The 23,634-nt window shown below is 34.9% G+C and overlaps 1 protein-coding gene across 1 annotated transcript; it reads left to right on the top strand.

Annotated features, from left to right (window-relative positions):
• The first annotated feature begins 248 nt into the window (after nucleotides 1–248).
• On the top strand, nucleotides 249–23,081 carry LOC129245046 (neurogenic differentiation factor 1). The gene is made up of 3 exons (XM_054883008.1): nucleotides 249–324; nucleotides 7,395–7,675; nucleotides 22,542–23,081. Exons 1-3 carry the CDS (start codon nucleotides 249–251, stop codon nucleotides 22,908–22,910), a joined length of 726 nt encoding a protein of 241 aa, XP_054738983.1. The 3' UTR covers nucleotides 22,911–23,081.
• Nucleotides 23,082–23,634: the final 553 nt, after the last annotated feature.

Genomic DNA, 23,634 nt, shown 5'->3' on the forward strand with positions numbered 1-23,634 from the left:
TATATGGTTCGTTACGGTCGGTTGCCACATACACGGATTATTTACTTACTTGTTTCTTTTCTTCTTGTGGTTTATAACGGTTGTGATTAGTGAAAAACTGTGATAAAATTGATTTAAAAAACACATATACATATTTATATTATACATTTTGTGCCTGAATAAATTTATTGGATTGTAATTTATTACAAAAAATAATCAAAATATTCATAGTGAAAGGTGTGCATACGTAAACAATTTACAATATTATAATGCCAAGAAGAAAGAGAGCTTCGAGTCCATTTGATCCGTTCGACGATGACTTCGACGAGGATGCCAGCTCCCAAAGTATGATATATGAAATTTACTTCAAGCGTGTAAAATTATGAAAATTAGAGGTGCAAACCACTTCTCAGTGCAAGACTAATTCTTAGTTGTTCAATTATTTAATTATTTTCGTACCACTCGTATGTGAGGCATGTTCCCACTAACACTAAAACAATTCTCCTTTTGATTGTTGTCGGATGCAGAGACCTATACCACATCCGATGTCTTTGAAGATCTTCACTAGGGCCTTAAAATCAATGCCTGTCGCCGGATTTAGAGTATCTGAAAATGATTTTTTACAGTGTATTAGAAGTGCAGAAGATATAAGACATTATTGGGCTTATTCGTAACCGGAGCATTTAAGTTGCCCTTCATGATTGACATTTACATTTTGGCTTCGGTTTCTCGCAACAGCAACAAATCTGCACATTTCTACTACCGTCATAGTACTACTCTACTGCTTGTACTAAAATTCTTTGATTCAAAACGTCAAATGTCATTTTTGCTATCGCCAATCGTGCAGTGCAACTATAATACGGCGTTTACAAACAAACTCATTGTTTCTTTCTCTTCTTAATTTTTACAACGCACATAGCACCGTCAGACGTGCGTGACTAACATTCGGTAGCGCCCAGATCCGAAACCTGCTTTAAGCATTAAACACCAAAATTACATACATGTTTTTTCTAGTAGTGGTCGGTAGTGTAAGGTCTAATTATGTATTTATACATATGTACATACATACTTACAGCACCTTCAAAAGTTGCATCTTACAGCATGCTTTGTTATTAAGCAATGCCTTTTAAGAACTCCGATGGCAATAGCATTTTTTTAGCGATACAGATGGTGTGAGTTCATTCAGTAACTTTCGAAATAATAGTGCAACATTTAGACAATATTCTTCTGAATAATTAGTGAAAAGGTATAACTGGTAAAGTATTGGTCTAGCGAACACTGCCTTGAAAAACAAGAGGTTTAAAAAAAAAACGCTTTAAGTCGAGCAAATATAGAAACCCGGCCTGGAGCAACGGGAGTTAAAATTTTCATAACTTCGTCAATTTTGCTCTTATGGGCTTGAAATTTGTATAAAATATTCTTAAATCATTTAAACAATTAAATAAAATTCAAACAATTATTTAAAGGTTGTACAGTTTGATAAGACGCAATTGTTGCGACCAATATTCGGTTTTAAATCACTTTGTTTTATTTTTTGTAACCTCTATTCAGGGCCGAATTCACTATAAATCAGTGCAGGCACCGAGGGTAAAACAATTTTAAAATGTTTCCTCGATTGAAAAATTAATTTGAAGATTTGTATCCTTCTTTCAATTACAATGCCATATTTCAAATTACTGCAGAATGATATTCAATTTTTTCGCAAGGATTTTAACGCCAACTAATCAGACGGCGGCACCTTAAACAAAAACAACAGTTTTTGTAACGCAAAGTAGTGGTATTAAGTACTAACACATTACCTACTGCTAATGTTTGCATAGAAAAAGTTTCTCTGGTGCCGCTTTTCGTGGGGACGTATACATAGGAAGATAGGGGATGACGGTACGAACAAAAAATCATATGGCACCGTAAGGAAATACTTGGTTTCAAAGGTAGGGGGGCTTTGTAGTTTTAGGTAATTTTTTCCTAACACTCTATATATTTCTTGTTGTAGATTCTACGAAGGTTATATTTATCTCTAATGATAGCTAACAGTCTAGGATTTCCAACAAATGCTTCACCAACTCCCGACTTCCGAAAAACTTAACAAAACTAAATTTATTTATTTATGACGTAATATACTCAAAGCGAAAACAAATATTGAAATATGTGATAACACTCGAGCTATGCCGTAAGAGACTCTAGACAAAGAATGTGTAGACGTGACAAAAGAAGAACTGAAAAATGCAATCCTGTAAAATTTTAGCTGAAACAAAGGAATCTAATTTTATTTGATTCGAAACAGTTATTGGCACTTTAAATGCATGCACGTGAAGTTCAACAAAAATCACAAATTTGAGCACACAGTAGGTAATGTGTTAATATACCTTACGATCACGTCACGTGGCCAGTAAGGTGGCCAGTACTGTCAGTACTGGTTCGCATGACAAAGAGCACAGGGGGAAAACGTTACGTAGCGTAGTTGTATTGTAAACTAGCAAACCCGGCCCCCTTCGCTGGGCACACTAAAATAGAATAGATATGGTTTAGAACAGAAAAGATATGGTTTTCGTATTATTTATTTCTTTATTCAAGCGCTTTGGCATAAACAATATTTTTTGTTTTTCTATTTGTTTTTGAGTAAATATAAAATATAAATTGAAAATCAGGAAAAAAGAAGAATGTTTTTAAATTTCAAATCAACGCATATGAATAACTAAGAAACAATCGTCTTTTTCCTGATCATCCATGAATTTTTCGTTTCAATTTATATGTTTTATTGAGCATTGGAGCACGAACACATAATTTCATTCGGATTTCACATTAAATTCTCAAGTTTCGTAAGAAATTATTCACTGTTCCAAAATCCACTCCAAAAAAATGCACAAACCATTTTTACATGTTGCACTTACGTTTTTTCCTTATGGCATCCAAATCAGAAAGAAATATTGACACATTGTAACTCACACTGTCAATTTAACAGTTCAGTTCCGCCCCAAGCGTTAAAAAAGTAAGCGACATTATGGCTGGTTCAAAAGAACGCTGTACCCGTTGCCAGTGCTCCGAATTACAACCAAACTTTACGAAACCCATTTTCAATACTTACTTAACAATGTGCATAAGTTTGGTTTAATTCGGTGCAAAGACACGGCGGGTCCACGTTTTGGCATATATTTCAAGACCCAGTCATCAAGAGGTATGAAAATTAACCCGTATTAAAGCACTTATCCACAGCTTTCATTTGATACCCATATTGTACATACACAACCAAAGGTTACCCGGGTCCACGTTTTGGCCTATATCTCGAGACCCCAGTCACGGAGAGGCATGAAAAATACTCTGTACTAAAGCATTCACCAACAGCTTCAATTTGATATCCATATTGTACAAACACATTCTAGGCTCCACGTTTTGGTCTCTATCTCGAGACCCTAGTCACGGAGTGGCATGAAAAATACTCTGAACTAAAGCATTCACCAACAGCTTCCATTTGATATCCATATTGTACAAACACATTCTAGGGTCCACGTTTTGGTCTCTATCTCGAGACCCTAGTCACAGAGCGGTATGAAAAATACTCTGAACTAAAGCATTCACCAACAGCTTCCATTTGATACCTATATTGTACATACACATCCGAAGGTTACCCGGGTCCACGTTTTAACCTATATCTCGAGCCCTATACACCAATAGGTATCCAAACTATACGGAAACCATCTTCAATACCTTCTTAACAATGTGTGTAAGTTTGGTTTAATTCGGTGCAAAGACACGGCCGGTTAGCGAACACACACAAAAAGTTGACTTTATTTTATATTACAATATAAGATTTTTTTCAGTTTGTGTCCGAAAAATCCAAATATCTTACGGAACCCTATTTTTTTCCAAAATAAAATATAATCCATGTTACTCGTGGATAATATAGCTTTCGAATGGTGAAAGAATTTTTAAAATCGGTCCAGTAGTTTTTGAGCCTATTCATTCCAAACAAAGTTTTCCTCTTTATAATATTAGTATAGAAGTATAGATAAAAGTTTCGAAATACCCGTTAAAAAAAGCGTACTTATGAATATAATTGCACTGTGGTAGAGAAAATGTATTTTAGCAAGTTAGTAAATGCTCCGAGAACTCCACAGGCATGCCGATACAGTTATTTCTATCCTGCCTCCATTGGAAGGCCTTTAATTATACCGGCACACGCTCTCCTTCTTTTGCATTACATACAAAGTGCCTCCACTTACATGAGGACTTGGTGTATTACTAAATATGAAACAGATGTCCTTTGTCCATACTTTCAAAGCTATTCGAAAAGTTGCTCTTGCAGAAAATAATGCCCTTTATTCAAGATAACAATATTATTCCTCAACACCAATTTGGATTTAGAGCAAAACATAGTACAACTGAGCAAGTTCATCGCATTGTGTCATTTATACGAAAGTCCTTTGAGAAAAAACAGTACTGCACTGCACTGTTCTTAGACGTAGCACAAGCATTCGATAAGGTATGACACCGCGGCCTAATTCACAAAATTACTAGTTTACTGCCTACGAATGTACACCTCTTGCTGCAAAACTATATCACTAATAGAGAATTTGTTGTAAAGCAAAACGATTTTTTCTCTCGGCATTGTAGAATAGACGCTGGAGTTCCACAAGGCAGCGTTCTAGGCCCTATTTTATATGTATTATACACATCTGATATGCCAACGACGAGCCAAACAATGACATCAACATTTGCCGATGATACTGCAATACTTTGCACTCACACAGACCCAAAAGTAGCAACGTCTATATTACAAAGGCATATACTTGAAACAGAAGTATGGCTTAAAAACTGGAGAATAAAGGTTAATGAAACCAAATGCGTGCATATTACTTTTACTCTAAGAAAAGAAACTTGCCCTGCAGTTACAATAAATGGTCAGAATATACCACAGCAAAACGAAATAAAATATCTTGGAATTCACTTAGATAGAAGACTCACATGGCGGAATCATATTGAAAAGAAAGTGTCGAATGTCAAGCTTAAAATGAAAAGCCTATATTGGATGCTTAATTCGAAATCAGCATTACCTCTAGAGTACAAAGTGCTACTATATAAGCCATGCTAAAACCAATATGGACATATGGTATAGAAATGTGGGGAACGGCTACGCCCTCAAATATCGAAAAACTTCAGAGAGTGCAATCTAAAGCCTTGCGGATAATCACAGGAGCTCCATGGTGTATAAAGAACGCTAACATTCACAGAGATATTTGCATACCTCGTGTACCCGATGAAATAGTACGGTTGAGCAAAAAATACCTACAAAAGCTAGAAGACCATCTCCATAAACTAGCGCGAAATCTACTTTTAGATGAAGGTCACACACGATTGAAAAAAAGAGACATCTTCAAGTCTGCATTATCTTAATTATCTCATCTCACATGAGAGTCCGTCCACAACTTCCTCCAACCACATCTATCACATTCGAAAAAAAAAACAAAAAACAACAACATTTTCACATTTTCACAATCGACATAAGGGACAACGGAAGATCTAAGGGAGACTGGAAACTAGGCCTTTCCGGCTCCCAGCTACGAAGAATCGGAGACTGGAAACCCGTCCTTTCCTGCTCCCAACTATGAAGAATTGGAGATTCACAACCGATTTAATCATATATGTAAATATATATTCATTTGAGCAAATAATTCGTTTCTTAGCACTGGCAAGGAAACATATTACTCTAGTATATAAGATTTGTAAACTTATTGTTAGTTTCTTATACAAGAAAGATTCAATAAATAAAGAAAAATGGAAAACAAAAAAAAAAAATGTCCTTTGCCATAACAACTTCATGGACATTTAAAAATTAATAACTCATGTAAATTACTTCTAACTAGTTAGTTCTGATACTCCAGATATTTAATTTACTGATTGATGACAAATCTAGCTTTCGACCTCTGCATAAATGCTAACAACAAATTCAAACGCAATTACATACGAGTTACTATTCCTTGCTTTAAATAAATATTATTTTGAAGGCTTCTTGAGGCAAATATTCGCCTCCAAAATATTATATGAGTATATATATACTTGGCGCGTACAACCTTTTTGGGTGTTGGTATATATATAAAGGGTGATAAATTTAGAGGTATCGGATTTTAAATTGAAATAAAACAACGGAAATTCAAATTGATTGGCCAATCCTTACTATTTTTGTGTAAAACCATTCATGACATTTATTTTTTAAAGGTAATCCTTTTCAAATTTTGGCCCTAACTGCGCCGTAATTTGGCCATCCATAAACACTAATTTTGAATGACTCACTGGAGGAATTCGGTCGGTATCTCGTGGGCTTCCCATGCCTCAATTGAAGCTGGTTTATCCACAAAGCATTTAGACTTTACTTAAATACAAATAAATGCTAACGAGATCCCACGATCTTGGTGGCCAATCCACTGGTACGAGACGAGAGATAAATTGCTCATCGAAACGACGACGCCATAAACCCATTGTTTCACGGGCAGTATGACAAGAAGCGTCATTTTGTTGGAACCAAATGTTGCGGAGGCCACGGGCTCCAATTTCCGGCATCAAAAAGTCGTTTATCATGGAGCGTTAGCGTTAGCCATTCACTGTTACATTGGTGCTAGTTTCGTCGGTCGTTTTCAATGGATGTAATGGCTATTCTTGAATGGCTTCGGGTTGCTTTTCAGCCCAAATATGTCAACTTTACTTATTGACGTAGCCATTATGTTAAAAACGAGTCTCATCGTTGAACACCATAAGTTGGCCTGAGGGAGCGATGAACACTTTTCACAGAGCGTCGATTTTTGTAATACATCTGTACGATTTGTAAATGTTGTTGAAGCGTAAGCCTTTCCATGATGAAATGGCGATGAATACTGAAAAAAATTATGTATTTAGTTTGGGAGTATGTATTTGTCGCGCGTGATCTGTCAAAAATAACCTATTGGAAAAAGTACCTCTAATCTGATCACCCTTTATATGCCACGGACGACTTGAGTGTATTTATTTTATAATAAATGAAATTCATGATGAATTAGTATGCAAAATGTGGTATGCAACAATTAAAATAAAAGAACTCTACCCGGCAATCTGTTCACTCGCTAATAGGTCTACACTCGTTGGCAGGTAATTTATGAGTCACCGAGTCACCTGTACATTAGTGTCCTTCTAAATGCAAGAATTTTGTTTATCTAAAAAGTGGTCCTTGTCACTAAAAAGAAATTAATAATGGAGTTTGTGCACTTTTTGAATATGTGTACACTAACAACACTGATGAATGCTGATCCTAATTTCTAAAGGCTATATGAGCTGGCCAGCAAATTCGGGCACTGCTGTAACATTACCTTCATCTATCCTTCACATATGCAAATAAGCACGTTTAATAGAAAATAACATCATAATAAAATACTCATTTCTAATAATAGGTTCCAAAAACGGAAATCCACCAGTGCAACGAAACGCTGCCAATGCTCGAGAGAGAGCACGAATGCGAGTATTGTCTAGCGCTTTTGGACGACTCAAAACAAAACTACCGAACATTCCACCGGACACAAAACTATCCAAATTGGATACACTACGCCTAGCCACGATGTATATCAAACAGTTAAAGGTGCTAGTTGAGGGTGGCACAACAAGTTCAGATAATATGGAAGCAATGCAAGAGTCATCGGGGATTTTCAATATGCAGGGTGTTCCACAAAGCATGGTAAATATTCATATTTAAAATTAATCAAATACAATTTTCTATTTTCTCTTGTTTTAATACGTCACTCTCCTTAATCGTTGCTAGTATTTGATAAACAGAAATATACTTACACATACATATGTGCATATATACGTCCATATGTATATTAAAAGTTACTTAATATAATTTAATCTCACTTTATATGTGTATGTATTTGTGCTAAAGTGGCTGACACCAGGCTGGTTAATCTTCTCTAAAACAAAAAAATAAAAATAAATCATTTATAAACACAATTAAAACTCAACGCTTCATTCATTCATGGCCAATTTAAAACAGTTGAGTTATCTCTCCTTAATTTGCCACACAATAGCCAGCAGAGACAATATATAATTACACACATCATTTAACATACAAAAAATAAGCGAATGTTATTTTACATACCATATGTGTAAGTACGTATGCATGGATTTAAGTGATGTCAACACCGCTTTAGCTCCAGAAGCATTTTTGGTTCTGCTCCTTATGAAAGCAGGTGCATTTTGTCAATTGATGGCGCGAGCGTTTATGTCAAATTTGGCTGTCACATTAACAGCAGAAGAGGCGTCCTTATTACACATTAAGGCAAATATAATATAAATACATACATACATGCACATTAGGTTGGCTCTCATTTTTTTAGAAATTTAAACCCATCCGTGTTGTCAATCAATAATTCATATTCTTACAAGGTTAAATGCAAAATTTCGCGCACAAGTTATAACTTTTAGAAATTCATTTCGTTGCCCTATTCATTTATTTACATATTTATTTACAAATCCTTAATCGTTGCTAGTATTTGATAAACAGAAATATACTTACACATACATATGTGCATATATACGTCCATATGTATATTAAAAGTTACTTAATATAATTTAATCTCACTTTATATGTGTATGTATTTGTGCTAAAGTGGCTGACACCAGGCTGGTTAATCTTCTCTAAAACAAAAAAATAAAAATAAATCATTTATAAACACAATTAAAACTCAACGCTTCATTCATTCATGGCCAATTTAAAACAGTTGAGTTATCTCTCCTTAATTTGCCACACAATAGCCAGCAGAGACAATATATAATTACACACATCATTTAACATACAAAAAATAAGCGAATGTTATTTTACATACCATATGTGTAAGTACGTATGCATGGATTTAAGTGATGTCAACACCGCTTTAGCTCCAGAAGCATTTTTGGTTCTGCTCCTTATGAAAGCAGGTGCATTTTGTCAATTGATGGCGCGAGCGTTTATGTCAAATTTGGCTGTCACATTAACAGCAGAAGAGGCGTCCTTATTACACATTAAGGCAAATATAATATAAATACATACATACATGCACATTAGGTTGGCTCTCATTTTTTTAGAAATTTAAACCCATCCGTGTTGTCAATCAATAATTCATATTCTTACAAGGTTAAATGCAAAATTTCGCGCACAAGTTATAACTTTTAGAAATTCATTTCGTTGCCCTATTCATTTATTTACATATTTATTTACAAATTAAATATAATTATTGTAATATATATTGCCTGTTTTTTAAGAGGTTGAGAACTTAAAATGATACTCCGAAAGAGAAATACAATATTATTGTAATGTATTTTTTAATTATAAATATTTTATTGGAAATTTTTTTATTATAATCTGGTATATAATTTCATGGCATTTATTTTTGGAATATGATATCCGGTATGGTCCATTTGATAAGTCCAATTTTTGACTACCTCTTCCAGTAAATCTAAATGAGCAAAAATGCGACGCAAATGATGGTTAATTGGCTTCAATTCTTGTATGAGCTGTATTTTATAAGCACGTAGGTCAAGATCCTTACGTAAAGTTCCCCACGTAGTCGAAGAACAAATGCGAACAAGTTGGGAACAACGACGAATCGACATTTCGGCGTCTTCTTCAACACTTCGCTCTATGAACTTTGCGAACAGGTTAATTTTTTTCAAAGTAAATTTCCACAATTTGGATTATTTGTTCTGGCGTTAAATGATTCATGACGATTTGCCAAACCCTACTGAATAAAAATGTCAACACAGTTTGTCATTCTCAGCTGTCAAACCATATTTATCGATATCGATAGTTGCAGCTAAAAAAATACCCAATACAATTATAATATTAATAATTAATTATAATGGGAACTTAGGTCATCGATATTCAAAGCTCTCAATCAGAAGTCGTTTTAATGGAAATACTGAGATTTAGTGTCGAAGATTGGCATGCCTTGCCTGACTTTGATTCTAATAGGTCTATGAATAAGTTCGTGCGGTTTTTTTTCGAAATTTGAATTTCGGATCATTCCCATGGCTTTTAAACGTTTGGAAATGGTTGATTGATCAACTCCCAAAGTTTTTGCAACCTCTTCTTGCGTTTGAGCCGGATCTTGATCGAGCAATTCCTCCAATTCGGTATCCATGAACTTTGGCGGCGCGGCCAAAATCACCACTTTTAAAGCGTGCAAACCACTTCTGGCACGTTCGCTCAGCTAGAGCATGCTCACCATAAACTTCCACCAAGATACGATGACTTTCGGCTGCTTTTTTCTTCATATTAAAGAATTCCCCGCAAAAACACATTATTTGGCACGAAATTCGACATTTTCAAGTGTGGTAAAAATATTGTTGTTTACGCTTCAAATAAAAAACTTATACTGACGTTTGTGCCTTACGACAGTAGCTCTCCAATGAATGTTTGGAAATGTGGATCGATGGAATAATAATCAAGTTACGCCATCTGTTGTAAAACCGCACGAACTTATCCATAGATTAGTATGAATTAAATCATTGGTCCACAAACAGATAATTAAGTGTTTGTTACGAGGTCTTCCAGGTCATCCCGAACTTCAAAAAAAGTGAAAATATCGTGTTTACAATAAAAGGTTATACATGGCACAACTTAGAAGTCAAAATGTAATTTTTTTTGCACCGCTCTGCCTGAAAATAAGGTCGTTTTGATTTTTTGCTCGAACGAAGGATATTCAATTAACAATACAGGAGATTAAAAAACAACCAAAATTTGTTGCTTCCCATGTTGAGTCTACCCTAATAAAACTACAATTGGTCATACGTACAATACACCGCTGTGTTGAGCTAGAAAAGAGTATGTATGTATGTATGTATGTATGTATATATGTGTAGTCTGGCATTACTATTAAAAACTTAATATTAAAATAGTTTGTAATGTATAAAAGAAAATTAGGTATATAGATTAACATAGTAATTTACAATAATTTCCCTATGGAATTTTATGGCACAGTTCTACATTTTTACCAAATTCATATTCAAGTATCAACTGCAGGTAAAATGTATTCATACATATTCATAAAAAAAAACGAACATTAAGAAGATATATTGACTTAAGATGGCAGCTAGGTAGGGAGGAATACCTGCCGCTGGTAACAACGGCACCATGTGAAACCGCTTGTGAAAAAAAGTTGAACTTTCTTCCTATGGAATTAAGTATACGCAATGGGTATAAAAAAAAATGTTATTTGTCCAAGTGAAAATTGAATAACAATTTTTTTAATAGCTGAGTAGACCATTTTTCGTTTGATATCCATATTAATATAATATCATCAGTGATCATAAATATATAAAACCATTTTTGAAAATTTCACGTCCCTTAAAAAATTAAATTGATCAGGAAAAGAAAAACTGTATATACAGCATTACTTTGTAGAATCTATAGTTTCATGTGCATTTGAAATCTATCCTATACAACTTTTACTGTCACACGGCCGGGCCAGTGTATCAGGCAAAATCTTATTGTTGTTCGCCACTAAATACTTAAGATGCCTAATTCACGGTGTGTGACATGACGATGTTGCAATAACATTTTTCATACAGCATCGATATTTTCTGGCATAACAACTGATTCTGAACGACCGCGAACAACGATCACGAGAAAATTCGTTATATCAATTTACATGGTGATAAAAATTCAGAAGTTGTGGCCAATATCAGACCGTTGACCGGTTCTCAGCGAATATCAAGGAATCAGCTGATTGGCTTACGTAACCGGGATCATGGCAGCAATTTGCTTTTGAAAAAAACTGAGATTGTGTTGGTATACGAGTCAACGAGTGTGTGAATACGAGTCAAAGGAGCGGGCAGAATTCTAATTTCGATTTTCATTATAGTTGTAGATCAAACTTGGTAATTTTTCATACTTGGGTTTTTATGGTGCTAAAAAATGGCGCTTGCTTTAATTCATCGACGCATTTTTGTCTCATTAATCCACGTCGACAGTTGTGAAAAATAGTCGCAGGAAAATGTTTATGATTAAATTCCATTATTTTTCTCTGGAGAGTTGTAAATCCACTATAAACAGCATTCATATGGTCACGTATGAAAACGTTCTGAGTGCGTGTATGGTAAATATTCCAAACTTTCCAATGGAAGCGTCAGATGGTGGCTGACGATACTAAAAGTGCCCAAGGCCGGAAATATAAATAGCAACCCTGATATACAGATATACATACTTTGAGTGGCAATTTACCAGCAAGGCTATCCAGGGTTACATTTCAAGAAGAACTGTTTGGCTGTATTTTGCATGCGCTTTTTTTTATGTTCCTATAACCTAAGAGTTATGTGTAACCGTCTTCTGCAGATATCGACGACGGTCCAGCGCATGTCTATTACTAAAGATGAATACATCTCTTCCTAGAGGTTTAATTCCTCTACAGCTTTCGTGATCGTTGTGACCTCAGTATTGAATATGCATCTGGGTATCTTGCAAACAGAAAAAGAGAAAAGGGACTTCGCAACTGTATGGCAGCACTTACTTTGACATCTTTGGACGATTTGCATTGAGCGTTGGAGCGTTGTGATTTTCACTCAATAGTTCTTTTGCTAAATATGCTTTCGGAGAACGATATGAGAATACCACAATCTATGCTGGCGTTCTGATTTAAAATGTGGGTATCTGCTTTCGTAGTCAAGCCGAGAAATGATTGTGTGTATGCGAAATAGTGGATACATTTGACTTTCTCTCGAATGTAAAATTTGCGGGAATAAAAATACGTTTTTCTAAAAAACGATCGCAGACCTCAAATGATCAAGAATACTTTGCCGTATCCGCATACGGCAGTGCACCATATACACATACATATATTATGTACGCGGTTTTTGATCAGTATGCAAGCTGCAAATCCGGATGAAAAGAATTTAGATACTCAATTATATTGCAGATATCCAATTCTTATTAGGAATTATCGAAAATTTCCGCAAATACTGCAACCGGGAATTCGTATTTTCAAGTCGAATTCAAAGTTGTAAAGAATTGAATTTTGAAGATAAAGCCAGATACCCACTTTTCAAATCAGGACGGCAGGGCTTCATATTCCCACTGTTAAGTCTCTCTAGAGTTGTAATCCGTTGTTCTTTAAGGCATGAGAACTAAAATTGTGTTGAAAGCAACAATTGACTCCACTCCGTTTATACAAATCAGATTAAATCCTTGTTTTACTTAATTCAGGCCACAATAAATTTACTGCTTTTTTAATCCCGATTTTATGTCTATTGAGCGCCATAGAACTTTCTCTCAACACTGAACTTCATATTCCTTCCTGAATAAAGCCCAGAAGTTCAGTTTTGTTTTGTACAACGTTTAGTTGTGGTGGAAATAAATATGATCCTAGTTCTCTTAAGGGGTCCCGGTGGTCCAGAGCTTGATAATTTAGGGTATTTTCAGGATTTTTTTTGCAATGAAAAAGTTACAGAGAAAAATGAAAATTTTTTTTAAATTCGACCTGGACGGTGTTGCCCATTTTGGCTCTTCTATTTATCTGAAACACAAAAACCAAAAAAAATTATTAATCAGTATAACTGTCGATATGTCTGTCCCATACTATATATATGTATAAATAAATAATATATATATACTATATATCTATATAATTGGCGCGTAGACCCTCTTTGGGTGTTTGGCCGAGCTCATCCTCCTATTTGTGTTGTGCGTCTTGATGTTGTTGCACAAATGGAGGGACCTACAGTTTCAAGCCGACTCCGAACGGCAGATATTTTTATGAGGAGCTTTTTCATGGCAGAAATACACTCGGAGGTTTGCCATTGCCTGCCGAGGGGCGACCGCCATTAGAAAAAAACTTTTTCTTAATTTTAATATTTCATCAAGATTCGAAACGACGTTCTCTCTCTGAATTCCGAATGGTAGTCACGCACCAACTCATTGGGCCACAGCGGCCGCGGATGTTACCACCATTAAAACTAAGGCTAGGCTTGGTTTCGGTGGTTGCCATTATCCATAAGGGTGGAGAGGAGGCCCACTTATGCCAAGAGGATCATTATGGCACAATTCAAGTTAAAAATATTATTATTACGATAATAATATAATACATATTTTATTTTCTTCAGAATATTTTCAGAATTTTTACTTCTTTAAATATACATATGTATGTACATACATATTGCCTACACATACATAGATAGGTGCGCATACAAAATTAAATTAAATTGTGAATTTTGACGACTTTGGCGACATACATACATATACCTAAGTACATACATACATATGACAAATGCAATATAAAATAAATAAAAAGAAAAACTTTTCTAAGCATTGCAAACAATTTTCAAAATAAGCACGCAGTAGGTACTACTACAATCAAATTTCCTGTAATCTGATATTTTTCACTTTCAACTACATATGAATTTGACAGATATCTAAGATCTGTGTATACGCCTATGCAACTCCTGTGTGAGTGTATATTCAAATTCATATTCCAAAGGAAAAAGTATCTAAGCACTTCGGAAAAGTCGGTGCCGTGATATTTTTAAAGACGTCTCTTCAATATGAGTGACAGATCAGTGCAAACTGTCACCATTTCAAGCACGGGAAATTATGTGACGATATTTATTTACAGTTATGGTAGAAATAAACGCACAAAGGTATTATGAAGTAATGTTCATGAAGTAATGGGAATGAGGAGGACTGGAAAAAAAAGAACTAAACATATTTGTCGGTATTTTTTGTCATTTGAAAAATAATAGAGTGCATTTGAATTACAATTTTCAAGTAATTTTTTTAGATATATTACGTTCAGATTACAGGATATTAAAATGATACAGTGTAGTTGACATTTGTGTAATTTATACAAGTAGTTATGTATTCTTGTAAGTTAAATAAATTAACTTTTGTTTTGTCAGATCAAAGAGAATTCTACCATTTTCCTTTAAGCAAACTCACGTATTTTTATGAAAATTGTAATATTTGCTCCGTGTTTATTTTGTTTAACTTTGACACTTTTCTTGAGCTTCGAGCTTTAATACCTTCTTAAGTGAGTGCATCCATAAGCGTAGAAAGTATACTAGAGCCAGAAGATTGGGCCCGGCGATAACAGAATCCGAAGAATATAAAAAGAGCAGAAAATAATTGAGGAAAGCTATAAACCAAAGCAAAAAAGACAAATGGGAAGAGCTACGAAACGATCTTAACAATAACCCATGGGGGTTGGGCTACAAAGTCGTTATGAAAAAGCTAGGGGCCAAATCCCCTGCTGCTGATATGGAAACCGAAACGGTAAGCAAAATAGTCGACACACTCTTCCCAACACACTGTGCCGAGAGGGAGGAACTCGAGTACGAAACAACGGAACCTGTCCCATTCACAGAAGAAGAACTTATGGATGCTGCAAAAGCAATGAAATGCAATAAAGCGCCAGGACCTGATGGCATAGTTGCAGAAATATTGAAACTATTGGCAATCGAACAACCTTTTTTGCTGCTAAACATGTACAACGCATGCCTAAAAGAAGGAATTTTTCCAGAAATATGGAAAAAACAAAAACTAGTACTAATCAGTAAGGGAAAGGGAGACCCAACATTAGCGTCTGCTTATAGACCGTTATGTATGCTGGATAGCGTAGGAAAACTCTTTGAGAAATTGATAAAGCATAGGCTTAGCGAAGCCGTAGAGAACAGCGGCGGCCTCTCCGACAGGCAGCGTGGTTTCAGAAGTGGCAGATCTACCTTAGGAGCCATCCAAGATGTAATAACTAGCGTAGAACATGCCCAGGCAGGTAATCGATACTCCAAACGTTTAGTATTACTAGCCACACTGGATATCAGAAATGCTTTCAACAGTTTAAGTTGGGACGACGTAATTAAAGCCTTAAAGGTAAAATTCAAGACCCCGAGTAATCTATTGAAGATTATTCGCAGCTATCTAAGCAATCGCGTGCTCTTATACGAAACGCGAGAAGGGTGTAAGACCAAACAAATAACAGCAGGTGCGGCCCAAGGATCAATACTCGGACCTGAACTTTGGAATATAAGCTACGATGAAATCCTTCGAATAGAGATGCCCGAGGATGTGCATTTGGTGGGATACGCAGATGACATTGCGGCTGTATATTAATAATCGCCCGGAACACCGACGAAGCCAAAAGAAAGTTAAATCAGGTGATGATCCGAGTTCAGACATGGCTAGAAGATCATGAATTAAAGCTGGCCACAGAGAAAACAGAGCTAATCCTTCTAACGAACAGACGTATCCCATTAGAAGTAGACATACAGGTACTGGATGCCACTTTATCGACAAAAAGAGTGGTCAAGTACTTAGGAGTGCAATTAGACACAAGGCTAACCTATTGGGCGCATATAAACCATGCTGCCACAAGAGCTGCCAAAGTAAGTGGCATGTTAAGTAAGCTCATGGCAAACCTTGGAGGTCCAACGCAGAACAAGCGAAAACTTTTAATGGACACGACGAACTCGATTCTCTTATACGGATGCGAAATATGGGCAGATTCGCTAAGGGTGCAATGCCGGCGGAAAACTCTGCAATCTGTGCAACGCACCTGCGCTCTCAGAGTGGCTTCGTCATATAGAACAGTATCTGAAGCAGCGGTGTTAGTTATCAGCGGAACCATCCCTATAGATATTCTAGCACAAGAGCGCAAACGGAGATGGGAGGCAAAAAACACAGGAACCCCAGTACTACGCCTCTCCGATATTAGAGTCCAAACACTTACACTTTGGCAAGCAAGATGGAACTCTGAACGGTATGGTAGATGGACAGCGAGACTAATACCCGATCTAAAAAAGTGGGTAGAAAGAAAGCACGGTGAGGTTAACTATTACCTCACACAGTTTTTGTCCGGACATGGGTCCTTTCGCAAGTATTTGTGGCGAATGGGTAAAGTGAGCCAACCAAACTGCATATATGGAGATACTGAGTATGATGATGCGGAGCACACCTTCTTTGAATGCGAGAGGTGGAACGTAGAGAGAACAGGTCTACAACGAGCTATTGGTGTATTTACACCTGAAGAAATTATCGACAAAATGATGATAGACGAAGAAAAATGGAATGCCGTCACAAATTTTGTAGAGGATATTATCCGAAAAAAGAAGCGAGAAATGGAAAGTCATGCTGAAGAGCATTGAGCATAGGTTTCTCAAAACAGGCGACCCTGGACGCAGGGTGAGTAAGTAAGTGTCCTTCTTAGGACGCCGTCTTGGCCCTCTACCTCGAAGCAATGCGGAAGCAGTCCCGGGGTGGAGGGAAAACTCCAAGAGAAGAGGGGGGATATTTTTAGTGGATTCACCACACACGTAGTAGCGACGGTTACTATATGGTGCGAAGGCATTTTTAACCCAACCTAACCGCCAACGAAAAAAAAAAAAAAAAAAAAAAATGGGATTTATTCGAAAAAGGTGAAAAAATCCACATATTTATTCTTTACTTAAAACCAACATAAACTTAACAAAACCTTACTCCACGAATAAAAGATTTACTAAAATCACAGGATTCTTTTTTTTAAGGGACAAAATTATTCACACATTTCAAATTCACAAATAAAATGTAATATTATATAAGGTTTGATCAAATTTTAATATGTAGTAGGCATTCCTTGTTATTTGATGACTTCATAAAGTCTATTTAGCATAAAGCTAACTAATTTTTAATCCAATTTGGATCCAAATTTCGCCATTCTTGTTGGAGTACTTCCTTTAGTTGGTTTTGCCTGTTATTTTAATTTTACCGACACGCCTACCGAGTTTGTTGATGTACTATATGACCAACATGCGCACATCTTGTTGAAAATAAAAGTTATTTTGGTACTGGTTTGCTTTTAAAGAATTAAGGTAAACTGATTTCTCCATAACACCATCAATAAATTCAAGATTACCCAAGCCTGCCCCTCACCATTACACTCCTACCGTCATGTGTCCCTGTCACTGAGAAGATTTCAGTGCTAATGAAAATTTGTTGATTCTTATAGGATTTGATGTTTTGAAAGTGCAAATCTAATTTTGTACTCTTTTTGAGGTTACGCAAAAATATTAGATCTTTTTCTCTCAACTCTTCTTAACATTGAAAACCTTTTCACACATTTTAAAAAGCGTACCTTATCTTGTTACGTAACCTCAAATAAAGCAAAAAACTCGTTATCTTAACAAAAAACTCGTAAATTAAATTATACATAACCATAACACATTTATTTAAAAAAAAAACGCATATTTAAAGACAATTTGTCACGCATACAAAGTTCTTTAAGTAATTCAATAAATATTTGGTATTTTATTTTCTTTAAATGCGCATTTTAGTGCGTTTTTATATCCAAAGCTAGGCAACACTTCAGCTCGCTACTGCTGAAAGGAAAGCTAAATAAAACTGAGTGAATTATTGAACTAATTAAAAAAATGTATATTTTACAAAATTATAAACATTACATTTTAATTAGAACAGGCTAGAAAAATGTCATGAAGAAAGAACTAAAACTCCGAGACTAAATAACAAAAAAATGCTAAATCAAGTTACGAAAATGGTAATCTGACCATACTGGTGCTCATTATTCTTTCCATCATGGGTTTTCTGCAGACTCCATGCGATGGGAGAATATTGAATTTACTGTATTCGATAAAAATAACGTTACTCCACAAATCAAGTGGCTTATTTTTACATTCCTTTGCGACTTCCAGCCTATTTTTTATGGACTGTGCTGATGATTGGTTCCCTTCGCGCTATTCGCGAAGTACCAAGCACATAACAAGGCCCTTCGAATTGTGTACGAATTAACTTCTCTTAAATATATGAGGAAACGTGTGATGTTTGTTAATATTTTATTCATGGAGTAAACTTTTGGTAAGTTATAAATATAATGGATTAGTCCAAAATCCACAAACATATTTGATTTTTCTTAGAATAACATTTTGAATTATTTTACACATATGTATAATACAAAATCGGATGATAAGAGGAATAACAAATCGAATGTCACATAAATTAAATCTGATTTTTTTTCAGCGGACAAAATGTAAAAATATCGAAATCGAAATGTAATCTAGCAGCTTCTTTTGGTAAAAATAAATTGCAGGTTTATATTCCTCGTACCCGAAAACTCCCTTTTGAGGTAAAAATATTTGTCTTTAAATACATTTTAGTTATTTTAATACTCCTTTACGATCAGTAACCTCAAATTGAAAAACAAAAAAAAACAAAACGCTTAAAATCGCCAGCTTGAGAAAACTGAAGATTTATTTTCTATATACAACCCAGACTTCCAGAAAAACTTGATTTTATCAATTTCCAGTCGACTACCATACAATGTAATCAGTTCATTTTACACAACTTCATTTCTAGTGCGATGAAATTATGATTCTTTAAATTGCTGTCCTTTTCCTTTTTCACGTACTATACGTATGTAACTGTATGCCCGTATGTATTTTTGATAATTTCTAAAGTCGTCACTTCCATGCGATTACTTTCGTAGTTTTAACTACAAATACCCTGCCCTATGCAAGCGTGCATTTACATTAGAGCGGGCCAATTTTTTTCTCGATTTTGTTCCTTAAATTCGAAGAACAAAAGTCTACTTGAATATAGCTCGAAAGTCACTCGAGCCACCCAAATTAAAAAAAAAAAAACTATCTTTAACTAAAATTAAGTTTAAAATTGACCAAAGTGTTAATGTTATTTATTTTTTATACAAACTTGTGCTTGGGAATTTTCGACTTTTTTCTACTTTCTATCTCTATTGCCCTAGCTCGGTCGCAATTTGAGTGGCTCGAAATTGATTTTAGAGCTATACTCATGTGGACTATTTTTTATAAAATTCCTTTTACTTATAGTATCGGATCTGGAGTAATATAGAGAAAAATTTGTCTATACAAATTGGCCACCCTAATATACATTCATGTAATCCAGTGCATATTGTGCATACACACATATGTACATACAAATATATTTAGGTGCTAAGCAGTATTCCGCAAATGCAGATGTAGCTATGTACATACATACATACATACATATATGTACACAACATAAGCATGAGAACCATCAAACTCTATTGTTTATATTTGAAAAAATCAACATTCACCGTTTGGTCCGGACGATCATGGCACACACCAAGCAGCCAAATTCCGCGACCTCACTTCGTTTCATTCAAGTTGTTGACTTCGAAAATAGCTCGCAATGATTGGTTGTTAGTAGCTGATTGTTTAGCTTTCTTTTGCCTTTTTCGTTTTAATTTTAATTTAACCATTTGGTTGCACATTTGTATATGTAATAATATATGTATATGTGTATGTATGCATAAGTTCATGTACACCATATAACGTATAGCAACAAGGCGGCTTGTTGTTGTTAATTCAATATGCAATGTAATATGCGCCTTTTTGTGCCCAAGTTTTTGTTTTTATAGGCCTGTTAATTGTGTTATTATTGTTATGTTTAAGTGATTGTTAACGCAATCACATTTGTGTAAATAAACATTACCGAACCATCCCTCGAACAGCTGTTTACGATTCACACATTTAGCATTTTGCGGTGATCCACACTCCCTCATAAATCAGACCAATTCAACATACGCACACATGCACACATTTGTATGTATGTAAATATAATATTTATTTGATGTTTTGTTTCGGGCTTACTTAAGCTCATTTGCTATAATTTAGAAAAAGAGAAGAATTGTATTTGAGAATTTCGGACTATTCGCTGATACTAATCGAAACTTGTCAGAAAATGAATGGAAATGACTATGCGTTCCGTTTACGTTTCTCTGTATGGACTATAGAACAGTTGAAAATTGAGAGCAATTCTGCTTAGAATATGATGTTTTATAATGAGGGTCATTTCAGTTCGGCGATTCCGTTGACCGGCAAATTTGCTCTTTTTTATGATAAGATTGCATAGAGAACTATGCAGCCCTTACAGTTTAGATACATATATGTATGTATGTATGTATGTACAAGCAGCTCTATGTAAAAAACAATGCGTAAAATTTTTGTGGACCATTTTGAGCCTCTAACTACTTAACAAATAAAGGGTTTTTCAATAAGGGCGGGTAGATGTTGAAATGGAATAAAATGGCGTTTGCTGTGTGGCACGTAGCGCCGTCCTGCTGGAACAACATGTCGTCTAGGTCTATATGGTTCAATATGGGTCATAAGAAATTGGAAGGGCCACCACGTCTACCGAAAAATGGGCGCAATGCGCACAACGTTTGTGTTAATGAACACTCATTTTGATTATAAAGTTTTATCATTTGAACGTGCTGTTCAATCGTGTAACTTGCCATGATGATTTGGCATAAACAACTGAATAATAAACAAAAGATTTGACAGATGTCACCAAAACAAAATGGCTGCCACAGGGCGCCAAAATCGACCCGCGTCAATTGAAAAACCCTTTACTTATTTTTTGTCTCTTTTGTGGGGAGGGGCAAAAAATACTCGTAAGCAATAGTTGGCCATGAAATACGACTGTATGTAAGTCTCAAAATTCAACTTGAATGCCAGAAATATGTAAGTAAAAACGGAACATTTTTAATGAAACTTACATACATACATACATACATACTATGTACATACATATATTGAAATTTTACAAATATCAAAGTGTATTAATGAAGTGTGCCACACCTGTAATACACCCTTCTGTGCTTCTGGTAAAAAAGAAAAAAATATAAATTTTGTTTGTTAACATTCTCTGAAAATTTAAACAAAAATTAAAATAAAATAACTAAAAGAAATCAAAATATTTATTCACAAATTTATAGCAAAATATCCATTGGTTATTTCAACACTGAAATGTCTTTTATTTTTTAATATAAAAAACGAAAAAGTTAATTTTGAAGAGAATAATTTTTTTTTCTATTTGTCAAAATAATATTATTTTTTCAATACACACTAACCAAGGCGCATTCATTAAAAGTGATGGCACTAGACCAACAAGAACGTTTTGTACGTTTGATTGTCAAAGCAAAGTATTTTGAAAGTAGAAAACAAAGAACAAATTCGCTTTGTTTCATTCTGGGCTGACAGCCACATGAACACGGCGACAGAAAAAAAAACAAATCAGCTGCTTTACCGATACCAGATAATAGATTCGCCTTGACACTAACGAAATAAAAAATAAAAATAAAAAAAGATTGTGTTGCCGTTACACTTTATATTGTTAGTGTAGCTATTTATCAATGTGAAAAGGGATTTTTTTGTCGCGATTTCTTACGAAGTTAGAAAATTAAAGTTTCAATTTACACTTCCGAGGGCATTTCTGCCATGAGAAAATTTCTCTTAAAAATCGACCTGCTGTTCGGAGACGACATGAAAATATTAGTATGTAATTTTCAGTGAGAAAGGCGAGGCGAGATAAGAATTTAAACAAAATTTGTAATTCTAAAAAAGGTGTAAAAATGTACAAATTGAAGTTCGTATAATTTCGCAAGAATTACCTGTAATACCAGCAATAATTTGGTAAAATTAGAACGCATTCAGTAACTTTAAGTTATGTTATGAATATTTATATTGCTTCGAAATAATTGATTTTGGCAAACTATGCAGATTTTAAAACAATTCTTTCTCTATCCTTCTTACAGACTTGGCCCTTTGGCTTCCATCATATGCAAAGTAACAGTAATAATAGTAGTAGTCGACTACAAACACTGCAATACCCCCCCTCCGAATGGAATCACACGCGTAACACTTATTCCAAATATGGACGTATGAGTAACAGTAATGCCGGCAGCCACAATAGCAATTATCAACAAGATTCAAATATTTTGCATTCGCACCATTGGTATACGACAGAAGAGCCAATGACAGAGGACATCAGCATAAATAACAACAATTGTGCCTTTTTCGAATCACAATCGGAACATCATTTCAAACAAAATCATGATATTCCACAGGCTCATCACCAACTATTTCACACAAATCATTCAAATATGCAAAGTTCGATACGATAAATAAGTACAGTGCCTGCCCTGCATATATAATTATTATACGCATTCAATTTCCTCGTATTTGTAGTAAAACTTATGAGTAGAACTTCATAGATATTTAAGAGTATGATATTGGATAGTCTAAGAAGTTCGGTAACAAATTGGAGTAAAGTTAAAATAATTTTTTTTCTGAGTTCTGATTTTCAGAGCTCGTGACACATAGTCATTTTGAGCTATGATGTTTACCAAGCCAATATTCCATTAGTTTAGGGTTTCTGTATTTTCTGAGTGAAAAATTTATTCAAACCTTTTGAAGGTAGGTACATGCTTTTTGTAGACACGGCATTATTTTCGTAAACATCACAAACGACCAGAATGTTCAACATTTCCAATAATTTTCCTGCATAACATAAGTTTTCCTCCAATAAAATGATTATACGAGTATAACGGGTTACAACTACAAATTTGCATCAATTTAAAATTTCAATACTTATTACATTTATTGTTAGCCATTATTAATTGTATGTATACTTTTTAAATAGTTAGATTACACTTATAAAAATGATTTTAAATCAATGAATTTTAAGCATCCTCTTTTATCAGCATGTCATCGTAGTTGGGTGCGAAGATAGGAGCAAACACGTTGTATACCGTTTGTATCAAATTTTGATTCTACTAGCATTCTGGGAAACAGGTCATTAGAATTCACCAAACAAATCTTAAATTGGTGGGCATTTTGATAAATTAG

Source organism: Anastrepha obliqua, chromosome 4 (assembly GCF_027943255.1).
Source record: "Anastrepha obliqua isolate idAnaObli1 chromosome 4, idAnaObli1_1.0, whole genome shotgun sequence".
Lineage (NCBI taxonomy): Eukaryota > Metazoa > Arthropoda > Insecta > Diptera > Tephritidae > Anastrepha > Anastrepha obliqua.

Excerpts from the sequence above, each read along its gene's own strand:
- LOC129245046 (XM_054883008.1), top strand. The coding sequence starts at position 249 with ATGCCAAGAAGAAAGAGAGCTTCGAGTCCATTTGATCCGTTCGACGAT. Across the intron at positions 325-7,394 it reads CGAGGATGCCAGCTCCCAAA|GTTCCAAAAACGGAAATCCA; the intron begins GTATGATATATG and ends TTCTAATAATAG. Across the intron at positions 7,676-22,541 it reads AGGGTGTTCCACAAAGCATG|ACTTGGCCCTTTGGCTTCCA; the intron begins GTAAATATTCAT and ends TCCTTCTTACAG.